Source organism: Lepisma saccharinum, chromosome 8 (assembly GCF_977018435.1).
Source record: "Lepisma saccharinum chromosome 8, izLepSacc3.1, whole genome shotgun sequence".
NCBI classification, from domain to species: Eukaryota; Metazoa; Arthropoda; class Insecta; order Zygentoma; family Lepismatidae; genus Lepisma; species Lepisma saccharinum.
The window spans coordinates 75856532-75882093 of NC_139236.1; the positions used below are offsets into that span (position 1 = coordinate 75856532).

The 25562-nt window shown below is 39.8% G+C and overlaps 1 protein-coding gene across 2 annotated transcripts in view; it reads left to right on the plus strand.

Moving 5' to 3' along the window:
- The window catches only part of Oatp26F (Organic anion transporting polypeptide 26F), a 288753-nt gene that overhangs the window by 220495 nt on the left and 42696 nt on the right, over positions 1-25562 (plus strand). For both annotated transcript variants that reach the window (XM_083126966.1, XM_083126965.1), the window contains exon 5: positions 14884-14986. In XM_083126966.1, coding sequence (XP_082983092.1) covers positions 14884-14986 — 103 coding nt within the window. The remainder of the gene's footprint in view (positions 1-14883; positions 14987-25562) is intronic.

The following is a 25562-nucleotide window of genomic DNA, read 5'->3' on the forward strand; positions in this document are numbered from 1 at the left end:
ACATGCCAGATTTTGTGGTGGTATTGTTTCAGACTGCAAGACACAATAATCAGGAAAAAAATTCAAGTAAATTTGATAACTGCAACATCAAAAACATATATCTTAAAAATGGCAGAAATGAGGTATTTCCTAGAGAAAATTATAATTTAGACATGTCCAAGAATGATTTCCTCAAATTATATGAAGCATTTACAGCATACAAAAGGGTCACTACTGGCAATACTGACATGTATTACACACCAGATGAATTCAAAGCACAGAGGCCCATGTTTGTCATCAACACTTCAAAAAGAAAACAAGTTGTGGTTAATGACAGGACAAATATTAAAATTATCTGTGAATTTCACGAAACACTCCCCGATGACACCATATGTAGTGTTATTCTTATAGGCGAAAAATCATATGTTTATGATGTAAGAAATGAGTCAGAGAGCAATTCTAGAAGAATTACATTATTTTAATACTAGATATACAAGTTGAGCCTGGTGTCCAATTGAACTTAAACCAGAAGTAAATATGTGTGTATGTGTGTGTGTGTGTTAATACGTTTGGCCTAGTTTTAAGTATAGCCAAAAAAAATATCAAGAGGGGCATATTTTTGACAGAATTATGGACAACAATCTCACAGAAGTGCCTTTTGTAAGTGTAGGCAAATCAATCTGAGGGGGGTCATACTTTCACAGGAACTTCTCGAGGGCATTTTTACAAAAATCTTGGATTAGACAGAGTTCCACACTTGAGCAAAAAGCTCATATGGGCATGTTGAGCTTGTTTTAAGTGTAGGCAAATCTGCTTGAGGGGGGTTCATACTTTCTCGCCCTTATAATATTGTAAATACAACTACTCCGAACTCAGAATTCCGAATTCTTATTTAACCGAACTCAGAATTCCGAATTCTTATTTAACCGAACTCAGAATTCCGAATTATTATTTAACAGAACTCAGATTTCCAAATTAATTAACCGAACTCAGATTTCCGAATTAATTAACTGAAATTGCGAACAGTTAACCGAATACAAAATTTCTGGATTAGTTAATTTTGGAATCTACATTCACTGTTCTTTAAATAGACGAATGGAACGTCACGATAGAAAAAGAAGGAAACGTAGTCAAAAATACGTAGTTCAAAGTGTGCAACAGAAAAAGAGGAATACATAAACTGGGGAAAATGAAATATAAGCAAGAATTTCATTTCATTAAAATTCCCACACACGGACGCTAATTGCGTACACACGCCCTGTCGCCTTTAATAAACGCTGGACGCGCAGTGATATGCGAAGGAAACCGAGTGGGGCGAAAGTGTTAGGCCGCAGGGGGGAGGGATATTTACTGCCGCGGCGAAACTCCTCAATCACTGCACGCTGGGAGTCCCGCGGTCCCCGAACGGGGGGTTGGAGGGCGAAGGCTGTTGAATTAAACTGGCTGGTAATGAACTGGCGGGAGACTGCGTGAAAGATTGGTCGCTGCCAAGTTCGCGGGGTGGGAGCATCCACCGTGCGTCAGTTGCGTTACGCAGGATCGGAACCCGGCTTGGGAGTAATCACGCGCTGGAAAATACCTAGAGTTTCATGGCGTTTGCTGCGGATGTTTCGCCCCTTCTGCGGTCAACGGGGATGGGATGAAATTAAACCTGTTGGTGTGTGCAGATGTGATGCGTGGGATGAGCTCCTTTTTGATGCCTGCTGCAACTCAGTGCAGCTGTTTAGTGGAATATTTTCCAATGTTGAAAGGGGAATTTTGCCCATGACGATATCATTCTGTACCATGTATAATACACGGATTAGAGATGTCAGGGTTCGGAGTATATCAGTGCTACAAGTAGCCAACTTGGAGTTACTTTGCTAAAAACAAGTTATTCAGTCACTGTTACTCTTCTCAAAACGTCACTCAGTTTTAGTTATTCACTTTCAAAAGTAACTGAGTTACGGTTACTTTGCTCAAAAAAGTAACTCTGTTACTGTTACGTTTATCCAAATGTCACTCATTTGCAGTTGCTGACTTTGAAAAGTAATTATTACAGTTACTTTTAGTTAAAAAGAGTAACTCAGTTATAGTTACTTTTGGTTTAAAAGAGTAACTCAGTTACAGTTACTTTTGGTTAAAAAGAATAACTCAGTTACAGTTACTCTTGGTTAAAAAGAGTAACTTAGTGAGATAAGAAAAAAGTTCAAGACGATAAATTAAAAGGACAAGATTCAGTTACTTTTGGTTAAAAATAGTAACTCTGTTACTTTTGGTTAAAAAGAGTAACTCTGTTACTTTTAGTTAAAAAGAGTAACTCTGTTACTTTTGGTTAAAATAGTAACTCAGTTACAGTTACTTTTGGTTAAAAATAGTAACTCAGTTACAGTTACTTTTGTTTAAAAATAGTAACTGTTACTTTTGGTTAAAAAGAGTAACTCAGTTACAGTTATTCATTTTAAAAAGTATCTGAGTTACAGTTGCTTTGCGCAGAAAGTAACTCTGTTACTGCTACTTTCTCAAAACGTCACTCAGTTGTACTTACTCACTGAAAAGTAACTGAGTTGCAGGTACAGCTACTTTGTTCTAAAATTAACTCGGTTACTGACTCTTGTACTCGCCAAGGTTGAGTTTCGTCTTCGGCTGTAACGAAGCCAGATATATGCGTGTTTTGTACTAAGCTTATTGTACGTTCTTTCGTTCCCCTCATTATGTAATCAGATGGAACACAAAGTAGCAAAGGACCTCCCCCATGGCGCAGTGGTAGCGTCATTGCCTTGTAATCAAGGGCTCCCGGGTTCGATACACACAAGTGGAGGCACAAGTGGTTCGGATCCCACTTTAAACTGTAGGTCCAGTCCCGATTAGCCTTACTGTGCATAAAGTGGACTTAAAACACCAACTCAAAACAAAGTAGCAAAGAGGAATGAATTGGAACACACCAAGGCGAAACATTTAAGTACTACATTTTCATTTTTCGCCAACACGAGGCAATGCACACTTCACAATTCAGATTTCGCTAGCTAGAACTGTACAGTTTGTTTGCAGCATTGCCAAATTTCATAGTTCCCAGCCTTCAGGCAAGGAGGCCACGCACACGCTCCATATCGTTTCAGGCCCAGGTGTTCCGACAAGCGCTCTATTTTGAATCAGAAGAACCGCAGAGGCTTCAAGTTGTTGTCCCGAAGCGGCTTTTGTAATTGATCGCCTCTTCCGCACAAAGAACAAGAACGCGCCTAGCGGATTTCCTGCATCATTCATCATTTCATCCCACGTCGACCACCAGGACTATTCATCTCGGAGCTGTCAATCTTTTCCCGGGGAGGCAACGTGACGGAATGCGAGAGGGGCTAAAGGGGGTGGGGTCCCCATGTCGTTCGGATGCACGGTAGGATTACAGAGGCTCCCGCAAAGTTATCCGAAAGTGTCGGTCGGGAATCTGTTTCCGACAGTGTTTCCACATGAAGGGAAATTTCCCTTTGTAGGGAAATTCGGACCGACTTTTAAGTAAAAGAGGGAAATTTCATGAACAATGCTAAAATTGAGATCAGGCTCAGTATATCTATATTTTTTTCCTGCTACTTCTTATTTCCACTATTGTGAGTATAAACTTATATGTCTATTTATATTCTTTTTTACATCGCTTTTCTACATCTTTGGTTAATAGCGACCATGAGGATGAGTGATGAACTTATAGAATTGGTGCTGGAACAAACCTAGGTTCGAACCTGAAACATCTGGCCCAGAATCGGGGAGACTAAATAGGTTTGTATGTGACTAATTTGTTTAACATTTTTAATTTATTCGAATAATTGATTAATTTTGTGTATTTTTCTTCGCTTTTCTGCCACGTTTGGCTAATTCCGAAGATAAAGATGAGCGATGATGATATGATGAAATTGATGAAGGGACGCTCACGGAGAACACCTATGCCCAGGCGGGGATTTGATCTCGGAACCCCTGGTGTCTTAACACGCTGTGCTAACCATTCTGCTACGGAGGTCGGATAATAAATTCGAACATGGCCCCAAGAAAGTACTACGTCTAATTATTATTATTGTATGATATATTTAGATGAAGGGAAAAATTGGGCCAAAAATTTAATTTTCCCCTTGAAAAGGGAATTTATGCACTCGCACAGTGGCAACACTGGTTTCCGAGTTCCCTCGTTGGGAAAGGCTTTTTCCGGCCGTTGCTGAAGAGCGGATGCGAGCTGGGTCTGCGCCAGTGGGAAAGCCTCCGAAAAATCCCTGAACGGAAACCGTTATGATCGGTTTAAAAGCCAACTCGTGTGAGATTTGAGGCAGTGACGAGTTTTATTTCTTCAGTCACATCTAGAGAAAAGGCCTGGTCATCATATTCTCGTTTCCGGGAGTAGCGCGCTTGTACCTAGGTAGTTACATATACAACCCCCACATTTAGGAGTTCGCTGTGTGATATATCGATTTGATATTTATAAAGTGTCGAAGGATCGATATCGTAAAGTATCGATGATAATGACGTTATCGATATTATCGACGATATTAATTTTTCGATACGCGTATATCGACATCGATATTTGGATGAAAGATATATCAACTCGATATCTACAAAACCAATATTTTACACCTCGCTCACAATATCATTACTCATCCCCTAATTTCATTTTTACGTGGGGAAAAGAAGGGAGCATCACCTTCCACAGGTTCTGGCTTTCTCTCCCAGCCAAAGTACCTCACAGGGGAGAGTACCTCCCCCCACACTACCACCGCCTCCACAGTAAATTGCCACTAGCCGACTTATCGACATGCAGTTCTTTGTGGTTGCGCAGAGTCCCGCTTGTCTCCGGGACTTCTACGAAAACTGAGGATTCATCTGCAGTGTAAGCTTTTGGGGTTGATCGTTTGATTTAGTTTTATTTCACTTCGTTATTGTGGCTAATCGCGAAGATTAGGATCAGCGATTATCTGATGAAATTGATGTAGGGACACTGACAATGAACAACCATGCCCAGCCAGGGTTTCGAACACGAGACCCCTAGCGTCGTAGCGCGCTGTGCTAACCACTCCGCCACAGAGGTCAGCGTATTGCTTGGGGTAACATCTATTGAGTCCATTAAGCATCTATCACACAAACGGTACTCAGTTCCACCTCGTAAATTTCCTTATGAATTCCTGGAGAAGTTATTCATTTGGAAAAGTTGAATTTAGAGTATGAATTGTTATTACTTTCACTAAACAAATCATACATATATGTTCTCGTACTTGTAAGTGTTATTTACAGTGTAAAAAGCTTTTAAAATAATGATTAAAATTTTTAGCTTCACTTGATTTTTTTTATCAATCAAAATTAGCAATCTTCTGCTTCCATCTATGAAGAGAAATTACAATCTTGATGCTGTTTTAGTGTGTGTAATATCATCGTCTACGGAAAGCGGATTCATGAAAGGAAATGTATTCGTTGGAACCAATAGTAGGGATTGGCCCTAACCTACTATTGTAAGGACTAGTGGGCCTAGTATAATGTATGCATGTTTTCAGCGTCCTAAGGGAGGCAAGCGTCAAGGGACGCACCGCTATTTTGTCCTACGTCTCAGTGGGTCAATCCGATGCTGCTGCATATTTTTTTTTATTTAATTCTATAGTGCTAAAGCAGCTATGTAATAATAATAAGATACCGTATTTATCTGTAGTAAAAATGTACTAAATATGTAAATAGATATTTTGTTATTTTCACCAAAATGTGAAGTTAAATATGGACTTAAAATTGTCTCGGCATTGTAACTATTACCGTGACTGTCTTGAAGAGAAACCAGAAGCGAATCTCGAACTAGCAGCCACGGTGGGGTTAGCAATGGGCTATTCGACTTTGGACTCTCTTCCAACGTTACTAAAATAACGTTTGTACAACCAGGAGCCAATGCTTGAGCCCTCATTATCTATTGTTGAGAACAACTGTTAATAAACAGGAATTTAAAGAGTTTTACAATAGCAATAGCAAACAGTTGGGAGATGTAAAAAACAGGAACTTCTCTCGGTCACATGGAGACAGGTAATTATTACAATATATGGAGTGTATGTTGACAAATTCTGAAATATGGAAATAATATGTAAAAATAACAAAAATATGTAAATATGAGCCAAAACCTAATATATGTACAAATATGGAAAATGAAAACTGATTTTTTTGACTCTACATGCCATGATGTGCAAAGATAATACAACTGATTTCAGCTTCATACATAAATATGTATTTACATATAAATCCGTTCCTTGAATTTGACTGTAAACCACATTGTACGAGTCGAAATCTCCTAAATACATAAATGGTGTTTTCGATTAAACAACGTTCTATCCCGTCATCCGTTCTTCTGCCGCCAATGTATTTTGAATTCGACTGTGGTCTGGTATGAATTCAATGAACGATCAGAATAAGTGTTCCAACCACGTAGGTCCCGCCCTGTGCTGACATACAGTGGATGTACTCTGTATTCAGGATTTGTTACATGAAAAACTGTTCTGCTGTAAACAGTGGTTCAAAAATTTCTTTTAATACTTTTCCCCGCATTACCACAACCGCATCGGGGATTCAGAGACGAGCGGAGAAGCGAACCACTTCACTCTAAATGCAAATAGGCAAAAGGGTCGCGCATCCAGAGTGAGCGAGGGCGCGGGGGGGAATGACGAACTTGAAAACTCTAACAACTCCCACCACGAGCAGCAAATGAAATCGGGGACGATAACACTAAATCCATGCGGACCTCGCAGCAACAAGCCAGCGCAAGATTAAACTCCAGAGAACATCCTCTCGTTTGTTTCCCCGTTACCATGGCGACTGACCTCTGTTTGGGGACCGAGCCAGTCAATTACTTGCATCCCTCTCGAAGCCGCGTCTCGCGTTACATCTTCTCTTCATCCGGAGTCCAACAGAAGCATCAGATTCCTTCGCCGCTATTAGTTTTTTTTTGTACCTCGAACAATATTCGATGCCCACTTTCGTCTTATCTCGAATTTTCTCCACTTTTTTCGTTTCTTCTCCGGCCGGAGAGAGGCTCCATGGTAACTGGAGAAGGGATGCACCGAGGTCCTGATTGATCTGGGGAGAGGAGGCGCCCTCGTTTCTCACGTTGGAAGTTTTCTAATTTTATAGTTCTCGCCGCGTCGGCAGGAACTTGCCTGGAATTGCTGACGGTAAACACAATCTTCGGGAACAAAGGCGGTTGGACATGTTTTCAAGCTTTGACAACCGCACTGTTAGGTGCCGAAACGTTTACAATACTCTACCGTTAAAATATCAGTCTGTGTGTTAATTTACAAAAACTAGATACAGTGGGATCTGGAAGTATTACCAAGCAAATTGTCCACCACCACATTTACTCCCTTTGTTTTGTGCATTGAGAGCTTCCAAGAACTGACACAAAACACCAAACAATCTGCTTACAACCTCTGGATCAGTAGACGTAAAAACACAATCCTTAAGAATACGTAGCATGAAGATAAAAAAACCCAGCGAAAATAGTCATGGACAATTTTCTGAGCAATGCTTATGGAACCCACTGTGCAACCGCTTTTCTCTTGAGCCCCCAGGTGGGAGGGACGGGAAGAACGGCGCCATGTAAATTTTGTTGGGGGTATTTCTTTTTGCTTGAACTAATATAAAATTCAACACGTACGTATAAATTTTTCTCAAATGTATGTTTAAAAAAATGTTTACCTTTTGACCAATATGTGCGATGAGGCGGGGGCGAGGAATCAGAATAGATTTCCTTTGTAGTAATTAATTTACTTTAGCTGGTTCCAAGTCACCTTTGCGGTATACGTGTAGCATGTCTCCACATTGGAAGAGTATAGGTGTGATATGTATGTATGTTTCAAGTTCTTTATTTGTGTATCTTTTCTTCATTTTACTTTCTTGTTAACCACGTTAGGTTAGGTAACCTAACACAAAGTGGTTCACAATGATGTGATTAAATGTGGAGACATACTACACCTATATCTACCTTTGCTACTAGGTGCACCATATGTAATCCGTTGGATGAGGAAAATGAAGAATGTAAGGTGTTCCAGATGAAGTAAAGTGTTCACAAAAGCTAGAGAGAGATTACTTTAAGTGACAGTATAGTAATAGACACGCTGTCGTAAATAAATACTTAATGCAGCTTCCCTGTGGCCTAGTGGTAACGCCATTGTCTTATAATCAAGGTGTCCCGTGTTCTATGCCCGGTAGACACACGTAGTGTTTCGGATCCCACTTTAAACTGTAGGTGCGGTCCCGATTAGCCTCACTGTGCATAAAGTGTACTTAAAAACAAACTCAAATCAAATTAAGAACTTAATGGGGATTATGACATGATCTGGGGGGGTATGCGCCATGGGCCTTGGGAGTGGAGGAATGGGCATCCCTGCTTGAGCGCAGGCACATTCATGTCATCACGTATCTGTTCGGTGGCTAAAGTGAGAAGTAAACATGGGTGTCGGCAACGTTTTGAAATACAGTAAAACCTCGTTAAGCCGGACTTCGCTTAATCTGGACAGGCAAAACGCAAAAGAAAAGGGGGGGGGAAGCAGAATGCAAGGTTTTAAATGTGGCTTGAAGTCAACAAGAGAACTTCCCAAAGAAAAGGCAGTCAACCCCTGATGAAATTCTGTTTCCCGCAGATTTTGTACTGTACTGTATAGTGTATTTAGGCCTATGTTCTTTAAATACACCATAATAAACTTGTTTTGTTGCTATAAACTGAGCTTTAATGCACTTTCTACCGTTCTCGTAGGTTATTTCAGTTCATCCGGACTTTCGTTAAACCGGTCAACTTATCCCCCCCCCTTAGTCCGGATTAACGAGGTTTTACTGTAGTGAACATACACTCGTGCATATTATATGTCAAGGCCTATAGTATAGCATTGAGGCATATAAGAAAGGGTTTCAAATTTTAACTTTAATATTTTATCTTTCATAAAGTTAAATATTATACATTGCAGCTGTCTACACCACAAATATATTTTAAAAGCCGAATCATTAGGGTTACATTAATTACGGCTATCCAATAGCCGTTACACTTTTAAAATCTGAATCTCAAAGAAGTTTTTCGCTCGACTTTATTATCTTTCTCATATTGGTCAACCAACGTAACATATCTGTATTATATATAAATTGTTTGTTTATTTGAGTTTGTTTTTTGGTACACTTTAGGTACAGAAAGGCTAATCAAGACTTAACATACTCTTTAAAGTGGGATCCCAACCCCTGTACCATGTGTCAGCACCGGGCATCGAACCAGGACCCTTTGCTTATAAGGCGACGACGCTACCCCTACGGGAGAGCTATTACATACAACTGTTATCGGCTACAGTTTAACTAACCTGTGATGGAGAAATCACAGTTCTTCCCATCATCAATACTGGTGCCATTTTTGTACCTCGTATTACACTTTGTTGCAAATCTCCAAACAAATCCAGTTGTGCTCATGCGTAACTGCGATGTTGTCAAAGCGCAATTCAACCAGGCATCTAATTGTATGTTCCATAGTATATTCAGACTACTGAATAATAAGGTGACACATAGGCCTATACGAATACAGAATACCCGCGTGATGCCGTGAATGCAATTCCAATGTGTTTGGCGACATTTTGCCGGACGCAATACACAAAAGCGTGCATGCGTTGTTCGCTATCTTCGTGTCGCAGATGCCCCTTCTATTTCTGCAACTCGCAATGACGCGTTCGTTACGATCGTTGCTCGTAGTGATGGAAACGATCAGAGATAGCGTGCAATGTCAACATTGACCCTTGTTTCCAGAAACCGATAAAAAGTGAAGTCAATGTCATTCCTCTGGGTGCTGGCGTGATGTCATTGGAATATTGGTCGGGCGAAGTATTGCCAGTGCACGATAAATTTACTGTCTGAATCAATCTTTCGGAAATCAGCCTTCTTACTTCTTTATACTAGTTCTGACAGACACCTATCCTCGTAGTTGTTTTGTCGAAGGATCACCATCGCATTTCTAGGATAATGATGATAATTGGACATTTGTAAAAAATTAAATTTGCATTTTTATCTCGCGGGGTTTCCTGTAGTGCAGGGCCTCGGACGAGTGCCCTAGGGCCGGATCTACACGTGCAATATTGCGTTGTGCTTTACAACAACAAGCGATACACGCGTAAAGAGACGGAGGGTTTTTAAATTATTATTTTTATATACGCATTTTGCCTATTACCTTGCAACATGAGGCCACTTTCTTTTACTTTTAAACACTACTTGAAAACAAATATTTTTTTTTGTAAATTATATAATAATAAGCCGCAGTTGCTCAGTTGGTGGAGCATCTGGCTACCATGCAGAAGTCCCGGGTTCGAATCCCGGATCAGGTGATCTGGCTGGACTAGGAATTTCTCCAGTCATTTAACTTTTTCTGCGCACCTCTGAGGCCCACACAGCCTCGTATCAATGGATACCTGTGGTCAACCCTTAGGAGTAAAGGCGGCCAGGCCTGATGCTGATCACATCATCCCAACTATAGTCGAGATAAAGAATATACGAGGCTCTATATTTCTGTGCCTTCAAAAGAGATCCCGGGTTCGACTGATTGATTCGCTTTATTTTACTTCGCTTTTTCTGCCACTTTTGCGAAGATGGGGATGAGTGATGACATGATGAAATTGATGAATAGACACTTACAAACATCCATGCCCAGGCCGGGATTCGAACCCGGGACCCCTGGCGTCGTAGCGCGATGTGCTAACCACTCCGTCACGGGGTTGGGACGGTTCGATACCTGGTGGAGGCACATTGCACAGTGATTCGGATCCGACTTTAAACTGTAGGTCCAGTCCCGGTTAGCCTATCTGTGCATAAAATGGACTTAAAATATGAATTCAACTCTGTCTTCATGGCATGTGTGCACAACCACAGGGGCACCTTTACCTATAGAATAATGAAACGTACTAGCTTAAATGCCACCCCCTGAAGTCTGCTGCCTTAGATACGCCCCTGGCATTACTCATCAGAATTTCGTCCCATGGTTTCCCCAGGTCGTGACATGAAGAAGTGTGGACTTTTCTCATCAGACTGTCTCGACATATATTTCATTAACTTGTGACTAAGAACCACAGATAGTGCCGTATCATGTCCTAGACCAGTCGCGCAGATAGTTCATTACGCATTCAAAGGAAGATCAATGGTCATTGTGATCAAGAAGAACTCGGATGCGGCTCAAACCCCACGAGGACACCTTCCCTTTCGCTTCCAACCACCCCCAGGCTCTTCCCTTTCCTATCACCCCCCGGTCCTGCACTATCACACTATGGCTGGAGGCAGATGTTCCCGTCCGCCGCAAATAGTGGGTTTACCATTGTCGGCATTGGCTGTCACCTCCCCAACAATGGGATGCTGACGCAACAATGGTTCGATTAATGGTATTCCGGGTGGTCGCCGACTCTAATGAATGTTATACAAGAAGCTGCAGAGAGAGTTGGCAGCGTTTTTTATTGTCTTCTTTTTTTCATGGGTGTCATCCCCCTTCCCCCCTCCCTTTGAGCGGTTTTCAGGGTGAGACCTTGTTTAACGCTGCATCTGCTGCTTTCTCCTCTTGCGTGATGTGTTTGACGTTGTGCTGATGTGATTTAAAGTTAATATTTCTCGCATTGTTCACACTATCTCCCTCCCAAAGGGAAGGGGAGGCCGGGGTACAGGGGCTCATGTCCGTATACTCCCTCAGGAGTACTTCCCATGGGTTTTACATCTCTGCAATTGTTTTACTATAAGAAAACGTGTTATTTCATGAAGTCGGATAATAATATAAAATAGTTTAGTGTTATTATTATCAAAACGGTGAACATAAATTAAGATACTAACTCATAGTCACAGCGGCACATGTACACTCAGACGTTTGAGAAATGTGGAATTTATTTCTTTGTACATGGTACTTGCACAGAATGCGACGTAAACAGTAGTGTTCGATATATTTTTTTAAAATTTGTTTGTTACTTTGTTGAAGCGCATGATACTTCTACGTGAATGCGATACAATGTTGTGTGATAAGTTTTTATTTCTTTGTTTGTTATTTTGTTAAAGCGCATTATTTTTCTACGTGAATTCAATGCAAACAATATTGTTCGATATTTTTTTATATAATTGTTTGTTCTTTGTTAAATCGCATAATTTTTCTACGTGAGTGAGGTGGAAACAATATTGTTCGATAGAGTTTTTTTATTTGTTTCTTATTTCGTTGGTTCTCGTTTTCTTAAAAATTTGAATTACATTTTTTTAGGTGCGTCAGCACTGAGGCTATTTTGCACCCGTCACACTATACGGGGTCCAGCCCCTTATCATAACAAATAAAAGCGTGTCTGAAAACTAAAATGTCCTTACCTTGGTTAAAAGCCGAGGCTAAAAAAGGGGCGCTCAGCACAAATAAGGACAAGACACAGAATTATACTGGCCATGGGGCCAGTCGCCAGAGCCTCGTTAGTCTGCAGTCCACGGTGTACTACGTGGAAGTGAGGTTGACTATTGGGTGCACCCCTTACACCCCCGTTGATTCTCGTCATTCTTATACGTGAAAGCAATAAAAATCTCTAATCATGAATGTTTGAAAATTAATTATTAATATGTAGTCCAGTACTTTCTGTGAAATTTCTGCCTGAAAAATATTAAAAAGAAGTAACATAATAGAAAAGAGGTCGAGACATGACGCGCCAACTTGGGGGCAAGGTTGGGATGAACAGTATTTCATGTATGTACGTAAATATATATAATATCTGTCCCTCTACGTTAATTTTACGTGAGCAGAAACTGTCTAGTAAAAGTAGAAAGTTGATGGAAACCAACATTTTTTTACACTTATATATTGGCAAGCAGGTATTGACTCAGCTCTACAAAACTCTGAACTTTGAATAACTTTCTTACGGAAAGGCTAATACGTTCGGCAAAAGCTCATTTGTCCTCCAATCCACGCTCCCTTTTTCCTGTCTCCAAAATCGCACCTCCAGGAAAGGCACCGCGGCAAGTGGATTGGATCCTGGGAAAGGTCGTTAGGGAACGCAGGGAAGGGGGCGATCACAGAGTTTGATGAAATCGGTTTTTCAAAGGGAAGAGGAAGATATGATGCATCAGCGCCTCCTTTCGGCGATAGTCGCAGGTGTTCGGTGGACTCCCAGTGAAAGATGAGTGTTATGGATGAGAAAGGAAGTGGCGGGGAGGTATGGAGAGGAAAAGAATGAAAGATGCATCACCTAGGCAACGCAACAGGAACTTTTTCAAGGGAGGGTGGAGAGGAAAGTCAGCCACCTGACATCCCATCTACTTTCGTCGCTTGGATGAAAGTTAACCCCCGGGTTGGGATGGGGATTCTGGAACTCTGCCTGCAATTTGGCAATGTATTCTTATAGAAAGGCCTGTGCAGAGGCCCTTTGTTCACGTCCAACGTCGTCATTGATAGGTCATGGGTCATGTGGACCTCCTGCGACCACTGCCTGTGTCGCCTTTACACCGTTTCTTTTACAGTGGTTATGTAGTACAGATCATCATATTGTCTTCTTCAATGCAGACATTTCCCAATGTTGACTGCTTTCCATTTTCGAAAGATCCCTGGAAGCTCCACTCAGTGGCTTGCATATATCATCACGAATATTCTTGTATCATGTTTTATATTTATGGTATATGTTTATGCTCTTCTTGTATTATGTTTTATATTTTTATGTTTATACCATTCTAGTACTATGTTTTATATTTCTATGTTTGTACCATTCTTAAATTATGTTTTATATTTGTACTGATAACGACATTTATTGCATTATTGTAATGCTTAATGATGAATAAACATATTGATATTGATTGATAGTTAATTGGCATGGAAAGAAAATTAAAACTTGAGGAAACCAACATCAGTATAAGCGTGGTTTGACTCTTCCACAATTAATTTATTCCAACCCTTTCTCTCAATCCTTCTCTCTCTTGTAACTTCATTTCTCTCACTATCATTTCTTTCATATTGTGGTGTGTTAGACAAGAGTATAGTACTACCAACGAGGGTCCAGATGAGCCTTATGAAAACCTATATTAATAAACATTTTTAAGGAGATTTATTGAATTTTTAAAATTATTGATCATGGAATGAAAATGGTAAAAACAAACAGGACCTCTGCTGCCATTTACAGATAACAATTCAATTGAAAAAGGAAACTTTATTTATTAATCCTGACATTTAAGATCCATTAAATTTTCCATAGTCTTACAAAGTTTTAAAGCAAACTTTGAACGAGACCATAAACTGAGCTCAACAATGAATACAGTATGATCAAAGCAGTATTTTGAAAAGGATTTGACAACAATGACCACACAACAGCCAACATACTACTCTTTATTTGTATTTGTATCATTATTAGTAGTATTATTAATTCAATTCAATTATATATATATATATATATGTATGTATGTATGTATATGTATAGATAGATAGAGGTCCAAGTAGACCCCATTAAAGGTATTGCATTTCCAAAATATTATTTAATAATCTTGTCGCAGAATACAATTTTGGTACATTTATTTTTTTGGTATCCTCCAAACATAGTGTTTTCTTATATATTTTAATAAATATTAAGAGGTGGGGTATACTTGGACTTAGGAAGGTTAAAGCGAAAGTATGAGTTGATATGCAGAGGAGTGCTGGAGTAATGTGTGTTGATGTTGAGAGGTTATTGAACTAGGTTTGGAAAGAAGGAACGAGAGACTTGGGCAGAGAACATCCAGCAACGATCCAACCTAGCACCAAACATCTCTCTTTATCTTGGAATTTTAAATGTGTGTAATAAATAGAATGGTAGGAATTTGTTCTCGTTATTGCAAATTCATACAAAGCTTTAAAACGTTTTATCTTGCCCACATGTTGCGGAAGGTAAAACAAATGTCACAGCAATTAATAAGTGCTAACTTTTTCTCTATTTGTAGGCATCTTTTACACGATGTCCATCTTGGGTCCAGCGATAGGCTACGTGGTGGGAGGGCAGCTGCTCCAGATCTACACTGACTTCATATTCGTGGATCCTAACACGTAAGTAACTTGTAGTTCAATCTTATATCTTACAGGAAAGTTTTTAGCGCTACACAGGTACAAGTCGAGCGTAATTGACCGGTATATCTTGACGTCTGTCTCTCGGTCTTTATTTTTGGTCAGTCATGTTTTTATCGATGGTAGCTTTATTCTCGAAACATTGTTATTTTTGGCCGGTTGTGACTTTATTTCTGGTCAGTCGCTGATTATTATTTGACTTTGGTTTATTTTACTTCGCTTTTCTGCCACTTTTTGCTAATCAAGGATGAGTGATTATACAGGGTGTCCACAAATTATCTTTACAACTTCAAATCTAAATAACTAAATAATGGAACGAGGTATCTCAGTTCTCTTGCCTTCATGTAAAAGAGAAACTCTCAAAGTTTTGTTTACTGTTTTTTCAGGCACATTGAGTAAGTGGGGAAGATGTGAGGTCACATTTCCACAAAATGACTACTCCACAGGAGAAGGCACAGCGTGTTTCCTTTTCTCATAAATTATTGAATAGGCATAACTGTCGAATTTGGGGGTTTGAAAAGCCTCACGAGGTTCGAGAAATCGACCTTAGATGAACATTTTCCTGGTCGATGGATTGGGAGGATCTTGGCCACCAAGATCACTCGACATAACCCCTTTGGATTTCTTTTTATGAGTTTATGTTAAGGATATGGTGTACCGAACGCCAGTTCCCAATATTCAAATCCTACGACGAAGGACTACTGCAGCCATCGCAACACTTACTGAGGAGGGTACTAGAGCGGAAATGGAGTATCGCCTTGATATCCTACGGGCAACAAGGGGGCACACATAGAGATGCATTGAGGTGGTAAAAAGAACCTGGAGAGTTTCTCTTTCAAATGAAGGAAACAGAACTGAGATACCTCGTTCCATTATTTAGTTACTTAGATTTGAAGTTGTAAAGATAATTTGTGGACACCCTGTATGATAAAATTGATGAGACACTCGCAAAGAACACTCATGTCCATGCCGAGATTCGAATCTGAGACTCTGTGCTAACCACTCCGCCACGGAGGTGGAACGATAAATGTGGACTGCGTGGCTGCATACATGCAGGCTAGTAAATGCCAATTTGTGTAAAGGTCGTAGCAACGGAAAGGGCTTCAACGAATAAAACGTTACCAAGAAAGTTTTTATGTCTACGATGTGAAAGTTCGCATAGGTGTTTTGTGGCTATCCTCTATGTAATCAATAGTCTATCCAAGAATTTGATCAGCCCGGTACATAATTTGAAAACAGTCTTGCTGACAATATAACCATGCAATACATTAATAAGTTTCCCAAAAATGAAACTCTGGCACTCTGTGGCTCCTGTGAGAGTTTCCATATCGATCTTAGACCTCTTAAGCTCCCACCACACAGTTCCCGAGGAAAGGGTGTAATATCGTGCTGAGGGGACCCATAACGTGTCTCCGCATTAAATGGGAAATAATTAGGCTTAATGCCGCGGCTTAAAAGCCTTGCTCGATTCTCCTGTCAACATTCGGCCTAAAATACGGGATCCTGGGCCCCGAATGAAATTACAGTCCAAACATTGTTAGAGGGTCGATAAATTTTAGAGCAAAGGGTTGGGATCCTCTCCGGGAGTATGGTTATGTTAGGATGTCTAAATTTAAATGTCCTTTGCAAGAGTTTGTGGATGATGTATGTTGTTTCCCATGCAGCGGGATTCGAGCAAGTGTATGCCAGCCTAACTGAAGTGGTTTCAGGTTAAGAATGGGGGAACTGCGAAAAGAATTAGAAGCTTTTTAAGCTGGACGCCCACTGCGACGGAAGCGTTATTGAAAAAATGCAGGCTTGCGGAAGCCGAGAGAAGCGAAATTCCCTCCAATGTGCTCGCCCACTGTAAGCGACGGGAGGGAAATGATTCAGAATAAATATACTGCTTTTTCAGTCATTGAAAGACACTTCCGTGTCAAATCGGTCTTACATTTTTGATTCATTTGATTCGTTTGCCCTTTGAAAAAGCTACCTGAGGAAGAAAACCTATGCAAATTTGTAGATCCATATCTTTTGTATTTCCGAATGTGCAATTTTTTCACCATCGTGTTCATTTTATATTGCAATCGGGTCCTCTAGGTAGAAATGATTTAGACGCCGTTGGAAAGGTCTTGAGAACTCTTTCGCAAGAGATGTTACATGCCTTTGCCAGGGAGTAACATTTTTTACCGCAGTGTAGTCAAAATTATGGCACCCATTTTCTCATAAACGGGTATTTTAATTTTATTCAAAAACTTATATGCCATATATGTACTATAACAATAACTGTACAGTAACCCCCCCCCCCCCGAGTTACGCAAGTAATGCGTTCCGTAAACCTTTACGTAAGTCGAATTTGTAAATTGCTTCAGTGTAACTTCGTAAGAAACTGCAATATTTATTATATATATATATGTATGTATGTATGTATATTGTTTACACAGTATTATTTTATAAATGAAACATCATGCAGCAGTATTTATTCGGATATAAACTATAAAAGTATGAAAAATATATAAAAGAATATAAAACAAACTGAAATCATACTTTCCAAATAAATAGAAATGTCACAGTTATTACGTAACTGCGAATTTACGTAAGTCGGGGAGGGGGTGGTATTTGAAAATGGAGTGCCAATGAGATTCGGAGTTATGTTAGATTTAGCTTAGGTTAGGTAATGCATGATAACATATTTTGATAATTCAAATGTAGCAGAAATTAAAATTAAAATGTAAACACATTTTTTGTTTGAATTGACGTACATGAAACTGTTATTTACATTTCCAGTTCTTAGAAATACTGGGTGAATCAAAAGCCTGGTTCCATATGCAACTCCGTTATTAATGCAGATAGCGAAAAATGGAAAGAGGGAGAAGTTGTTGGAAATGTGTGGGTTACAATGTAAGTGCTTGAATTTTCAACGAAGCATAAAAGTGTTATTAAACATTACAAGCATGATACATGTTGAATCATTACTGTTCAGGATTTATATAGAATGCTCTATATAAAATTATACTTATAATATTTTGTTTTTTGATTGAGTGCGACTTAAATGAAAGCAAGATCTCTTCCTACTTCCACAAGCGTTTAAAGTTAACCTACTAAAATCTGTCACAAGCGTTTAAAAGTTAACCTATTAAAATCTGTCGGAGCTAACGTTTTAACTGTGGGATATTTAGTTTTCTAGAAGAAACCTCAAGTAGAGCCTTTGCAACCGAATTACTTAAAAATGTTACAATTTTTTTTCTTCAAATTTCTAATAATTTGTATGTTGGAGTGGTGCATTACTCAGTTTTATAATGACTATCTGCAGTCATTATGTGATTATACTCGCAAGGTTGCACCATCTGTTGACAAAAACGTCAGTTAAAACTGCCACATACTTCGAACTTAAAAGCTCGTGTTCCTGCCTTCGCCTTCGATGCATGCGAGAAGGGTTTGAAGTAGACGCGACGTCAATATTCATATTGCTGTTTCGCACACAGAGCATGAACGGGGGGAGAGGGGAGTGGGACGCGTCCCCGTGTGAAATGAACTCCTTTAGCTCGCGTGATTTCCCCCGCGTACCGGAAGATGGCGCGCTTATATCAGAAAGAGCTCGGGACCACATGTGTCCCAAAGATACTTCCTGAATTATTCATAAGGAAAATAGCTCCCTCGTCTTCCCCGCAATGACACGTCTGTCAGTGTTGCCAGCATCACTAAATACCCAAAAAGAGATTATGTCTAACCTGAACTGTAGATCAGTCAAACCTAATTCCCTTGCGGTGGCGACGCTAAGGTGGGGCCTGGGGGCACCCTTTTTTAAGAAACCACCGGATTTGATATTTAACTGTAAGTACATCATTTGAAAACTATTTTAAGGTTTAGACCATAGCCCGCTTACGATCCTTCCAGCCTCGGCGCTTCGCTGTCGCAAATGTGATTTTGTGTGCTCGCCGAAACTCCACGTTTCTCCGCTAGAGGCGCTCAACCCTGACCCATGCTGGGCGGACTTGGCATGCTTACCTGTGTGCATTTACGCTGGTAGTGAGTGAATGTTTAATTATTATGTTATGTATGTTCGAAGTTACGTTTATTGTAATGTTGAACCTCACTTAAAACAAGTTAAAACAAGAGCAGCCGTAAAAGGTAAGCTATTTAGAAACAGTAGTTTAATTTTGAATGTAGCGGCGAAACGCTGCAAAGTGCATGTTCTTACCATGAATGAATAGTACTGTTAGCCTTGGATATGTTCCCAAAGAAACTTCGAATATTTATATCCAACTTTGCCGCTGGAAGTTGGCTAGGCAATAATAGTCCGTGTTTTCATAGCATGCCGAAAGAAACATGAAATTCCTTGCCGCTGACATGTTGCTATTACTGCGTATTCTTTTAAAAGTAAGAGAATTCTATCGCCTTAGTGTAAATTTCGATTACATTAATTCAGGAAGTAAAAACCACGGTGGTCTAGTCGTTAGGGCTTCAGACTACCACCTGGGGGACCCGGTTCGATTCCCTGTTTGGTCATCTCGTGTAAAATTGCCCTTTGGAAACCCTGCATAAGAGGGTCAGGGTCTCACCCAGGTTTACGTTAGTGGGTACCTAAGGGAAGATCTGTGTGAGAAAATTCAGACGGAGCTTGGTGCTGATCACATCACTTCCACAATGTCTGAGAACGAGAATGTGTGAAACCCAACTGCATACCCTAAGGTAACTTCAAGCAAGTCAGGGTGCGAAATCACTGCAGATTGGTGGGAGAAGAAACAGACAGACAGATACATATCACACTATCCATATATATATATATATATACACTACCGACAAAAAGTTTAAGACCACCAGGATAAAGTGCCAAAAATCAGTAGAAATATATGTATTTCGTAATTAATGTACAAGAAACAGATGTAAGAATCTGCTTGACAATGTACATCCACTATACATACTAATGTCACCTCATATTTTGCTTTGATCAATATGTCCGCCATGGGCCTTAATGACAACAGCGCAAACACGTGGCATGCGCTCCAATAGTTTTTCCAGGTAGGATGGTTGAATGTTACGCCAGGCATCGTTGATGACTTCCCATAGCTGTTGAGTGTTGCTGGATACCTTCTTCCTGATGTCCCTATCGATTTGGTCCCATAGCAGTTCAATTGGTGAAAGATCAGCAGACTGTGGTGGTCATGTCATGAGAACTAATGCCCCTTCTGTTGCCTTGCGTTCCAACCGCGTGTACAATTTGGATGTATGTTTGGGATCATTATCTTGTTGAGAAATAAACTCATTACCAACAAGACGACGACCAGAGGGGATGGCATGGTGCAGCAATATCTGATGATACCCTTCTTTTATCAATGTTCCCTCCCACACCATTACACTTCCACCCCAATGTTTCACTGTGGGAACAAGACACTATTCTTTCATTCTCTTGCCGACCTTTCGACGCACAAAGGTTCACCTATTGCTGCTAAATAATTCATATTTGTATTCGTCGGTCCAGAGTACCCGTTTCCAGTTATCCACAGTCCAAACTTGGTGCATTTTAGCTCAGGCCAATCGTTTCGTCTTGTTCACACGTCGTAACAATCGCTTTCTAGTAGCTACTCTGCCATGCAGCCCTTCTTCACGCAACCTATTCTTCACCGTTGACACAGACACAGGCGTCACTCTGCTGTTATTCAGGGAAGCAGCGATGACTGGTGCTGTTAGGTGCCTGTTCCGTTTGCTAGTTACTGTAATATATCTATCGTCAGCAGCAGACGTTACACGATCTCTTCCACTACGTGCATGATCAGCATGACTGTTGGTTTTACGGTATCTGTCCAATGCACAATGAACACCAGTCTTGAAAATATTTAGTTTTCTTGCTATTTCGCGTTCCGAATAACCTTCATTTTTCAGTGTACATATCATAGTACGCTTTTCAACCAAAATCATCTGTTCCCCATGATGACGGACCATTTCACTCAGCTCCACTTCCCTTGCACACCTCACACACAATAATGGGCTCGCAATGTCACCTGCATGAAAAGCAACTGATCCTGAGCCACTGATAAGGATGCGCATGAGACTGGCTACCGTACTGACCGGTTTCACGCACACAGCTGCAATGTTGCCAGCTTCAGCAACGTTTTTGTCACTTTCCATTTTGCCAACCACATGCTACATATTCGGAAAAAAATTGGTTTTGCATCTTGCGAGGTTCAAACTAGACTACATTGCATTTTCCATGTGTATCATCGTCACGTCTTTCTTGGACAGGGACCGTTGGTTCCACACAACACTCCATACTGATTTTTTGGCCGTTTTTCATGGTGGTCTTAAACTTTTTGTCGGTAGTGTATATATATAGAGGTAAAGGTGGTATTATGAGCCCCCATTTTGTTTTGTATTTTTTTAAATTTGATTTTTAACTTTTTTGTTCAGATTCTTATGATAACTTTAACTACAATATTTCATACAACTATTGTTAAAATATAAACCAATTTGAGAAACTTTAAGGATATGAAAAAAAATAAAATACAAAACAAGTCATTTTATGGAAAAAACGTTTTGTGCTGGTAATATGAGCCCCTAGGAAAAAATAATAGAATAACTGCTTTAGAAAAGTATATGACAAATTAAATCATACAAACAACATTTTATTCGTTACAAAACCTTAAAAAAAATATTATGATGTGAAATATCATAAAAGAGTTCTTAACAAAATCATTGAAAAAATCATTACAAAACCAATGGAAAGGGTCATTAAGAAATCATTTAAAAAGTTTTATTTTGTTTTTTTGTAATGTCTATTTACAAAAGTAGCAAATGTAAATATCCTTCTCGCATCCAGCGCAGTCGTTGTGTGCCCACATTTCACAGATGAGACATTGCACCCACAGTTCTCCTCGGTTATCATCCGAAAATAGACCCTCGCAGAACAGACAAACTGCTTCTTCATCACCGGGATATTCCATTCCGATTGGTGTTTCTAAGACAGATTCCCCAGAATCGATATCTGATTCACAGTATTCCTTATCTGAATCTTGATGAAGCTTCGGTTTCACTGCATGCTTTGTTTTAGGTTCTGTTTCTTCAGTAGGCTGTTGATCATCTCTTTTCATTTTATCCTTCAGTTGTCTCTTCCCTTCAGCTGAGTCTGACTTCTTTCTTTTTTCTCCAGTAGCCAACAGAGCATCTTTTTACGGAGACGATGTAAACCCTTGGGGGGTTTAGGACCTTTGTTAGTCACTTTCCTCTTTGGTTCGGGAACAGACCAGATATCTTTTGGAGACACAGTGTGTCCGGGAATCTTCTTCTCCTTATCTTTACACAGACCGGAAGGCCCTGCCCATGCCAAATCTTCAGCAGCTGGTTGGAATCTTGTTACTTGCACATTCTCCAAAACTGGTGAACTTGCAGTTCCAGCGCCGTTTGATTCTACACTTTTCGTCGCAGATGCATTTTGATTATCTTCTTGTGGAGTTTCGGTACCTGTGTTTTGTCCTCTTACTGCATTGTTGGAGGATTTAGGTATTTTCCTTTTGCCTTTTCGCAGGGTTTCCAAATCCAGTACCTCTTGAGAGGAAGGTGCAAAGTCCACAGCAGAAAAAACATTCCGGTTACACGGATATAATCCTGTAACCTGAAACCCATTCACAGCAATGGATCCGGTCTGGCAAGTCAAATAAGCCTTTCCCAATAGTTCGGCAATATCATAGGGTCCAACAGGTCTCTCACTGTGAAGCATCCACTTGCGTAAGTTTTCACTGTAGTGATGTTTCAAAGCGCCAAGAAATGTTTTGTCAAGAGGCTGCAGTTTATGCGATGTGTGTGGGGGTAAACTTACAATGGATATGCCATTTTCTCGAGCAAGATTCACAATGTCAATGTTTTTGGTGTGGGTGTTGTGGCCATCTAGAATAAGGAGCACAGGGTCATTTTTTGAGGGTTTAGTTTTGTCAATAAAGTGCGTTAGCCAGTCTGTGAAAATATTTGCTTGTATCCAACCGGACGGATGACATCTACCAATTGCCCCCCGTGGAGCGCCTTTCATGAGAAGTTCAGACATATTTTTCCTGGGAAAAATGAAGATAGGAGGTACAAAAGTTCCCCCTGAACTCATACAGCAGACTACTGTCACGAGAGAGCCCCGTTCAGCAGAACTTAGAGCTTCCACTTGTCTTTTTCCTCTCAACCCAATGATTCGAGGGATTCTGCTTTGAACGACTGATATTCCTGTCTCGTCGACATTAAATACTCAATCTGCCGGGTAGTTGTGTTTGGCGTACTCGGCTTCCAGGACATCAAAGAAATTGTCGACTGCCTCTTTGTTAAAGCAATTTGCTCTTGAGAACGGTGTCGCAGCAGGTTTCAAAAGAGATATAACATTGTTATGACGATTCATGAAGTAGTCGAACCAAGTTCTACCAGCTAACCCCTCTTCTGTGAATGGATGATTAATTCCATTTCTTACACACAGTTGGTAAGCTACTCTGCGAACATCTTGTCTGGTAAGACCATAGAATTTACTTTCCATGATAAGTAAATACTCGACTAATTCACTTTCCAGCTCCTCGCCCATTATAGGTTTTCTCCCTAATTTTGTTAAAGCGGCTTCTTCCGGTGGTTTGTCAACTCGAACAAGTCTTTGAAGAGTAGCTCTTGGAACAAGAAACATTTTTGATGCCTTTTTCAATCCCATATCTTTGTTTCTTACAGCCTTGATCGCCTTGACCATATCTTCAGTATTCCAGTTTTTTCTTTTGGTCTTGTTTTTTGGACCTAGCACTTTTCGTGGCATCTGAAAAGACAAAGTTGAAAACACTCCTGTAGTGTATATAATTTGAGCCCCTTAAAATTTGGGGGCTCATATACCAAGCACGATGGGGGCTCATTTTACAACCCTCGCCATATTGGAATTGAAACACGCATAACGAATCTTTGTTACTTGCAAAATTACATAGTATCTACACAAAACAATCTTTTAAACATGCTTTATCCAATGCAATAATGCACTAGGATGAGTTTAAATGAAGAAGTACTGCAATTAAAAGCAAAACACTTACCTTTCAAAGTTTTTCAGATCGAGAAAACAAAAAGAACACGTTCACTCGTAAACTATCAGCTGCAACTGAACGAGAACTCTCTGGCGGCAAAAGGCGTTACTAAATTAGCAGTTCAAATCATCGCCACCAGGTTGAGGCCACTCCATGAACAGATATTGGGGGGGCTCATAATATATGAATGGCTCATAATACCACCTTTACCTCTATATATAATGCAATTAAATAAGAAAATTGTTATAAAATATATAATTAAGAGACATTATGAAGAAAATAGTTTCCTTCTTAAAAATCACATCTAAAAGGTATTACGTGTTTTAATAATATATTTATATACCTTGTGGTGTCGGACAAAAGGCGATGAGAAATTGAGAAGAAATAACAAGTCGGACTATTTTCTGTCTTCTTGTGATTGCTGGGTTCAGTGTCCTTAGAGATAAGGCTCTTTTTCCGTTCTTTGTGTATGTTCTGGATCTTATTCCAGTAAAGTATATTCGACTCCCAAACTAATTGTTTGTTTGTTGTTAAAAACCAAACTCTCCCCACAGAAAAGTTTGGTGGGGGGGGGGGAATTTCAGAACAAGATCCCAGCCGGGATTTTGCACCTTGATGCAAACCAAGCTTTTTTTTTCAGTTGAGGGGACAATTATTTTCCAGCAGGACAAATAACACTTTTTCCGTTGAGGGGGACAAACAACGATTCGATATTGTGGAAATGTTTTATTTTAAATTATTTGAAAAGGAAATAACATTCATTGTACTTTTTATATAAAAAAACACAACGAACTAAATAACATTTTTCATAACTAGTTTTCCAAGGTGGGGGGTGGGAATGCCGCTCCTTGTGCCGCTGGATACGCCAATGTGCCATAACAATTTAGTACATGGATAAGCTATTTTCGTTTTGTTATTCAGAACATAAATCAATCACTTCGTTACGTTTTTATTTTGATTTTATTTATTATTTATTTTTGGCTTTCTTTTGAGCTTCTCGGCAAAACTACAACTATATTCCCTTGTTTCTTTTGCTGGATTTGTAACGAAAAAAGTTGTAGAAATCATGTCTTGCTCCAAATGCAACGCACAATAATTCGGCATTTATTGATCTAATTTATGAAAGTGACAAAAATCGAATGATGTACTATCCATCGACCAGCTTTATAGGTGTTTCGTGGACATTTCAAAAATTTATCGAAAATTCTGTGCCTCTCTTACCCAAAGTGTTTTTGAAGCGAAACCTACAAGAAAATATAGAGCCTAATACCGGCTTTCAGACAGTGTTGTTCTGTTCCTCGAATAATGATGATTCTGAAGACGTAAGTGAACTTATCTGCAGATTCTTCATTCCAATAGTGTTGAAATTGATTGCTTCCTCAACGACAGAAATTTTTGAAAGACCTAAATATTAAAATCACAAGTTTCTCAGTCGTAAAGTTCACGTGCTTTAGATGCGTCTTGGTAGAAGCAGACTGGTCCGACATCAGCGTCATGCGGCAGAAATTGTAAGTTCTTGGAATATCATAAGCGCTATAGTAAAGTGCAAGTCTGGA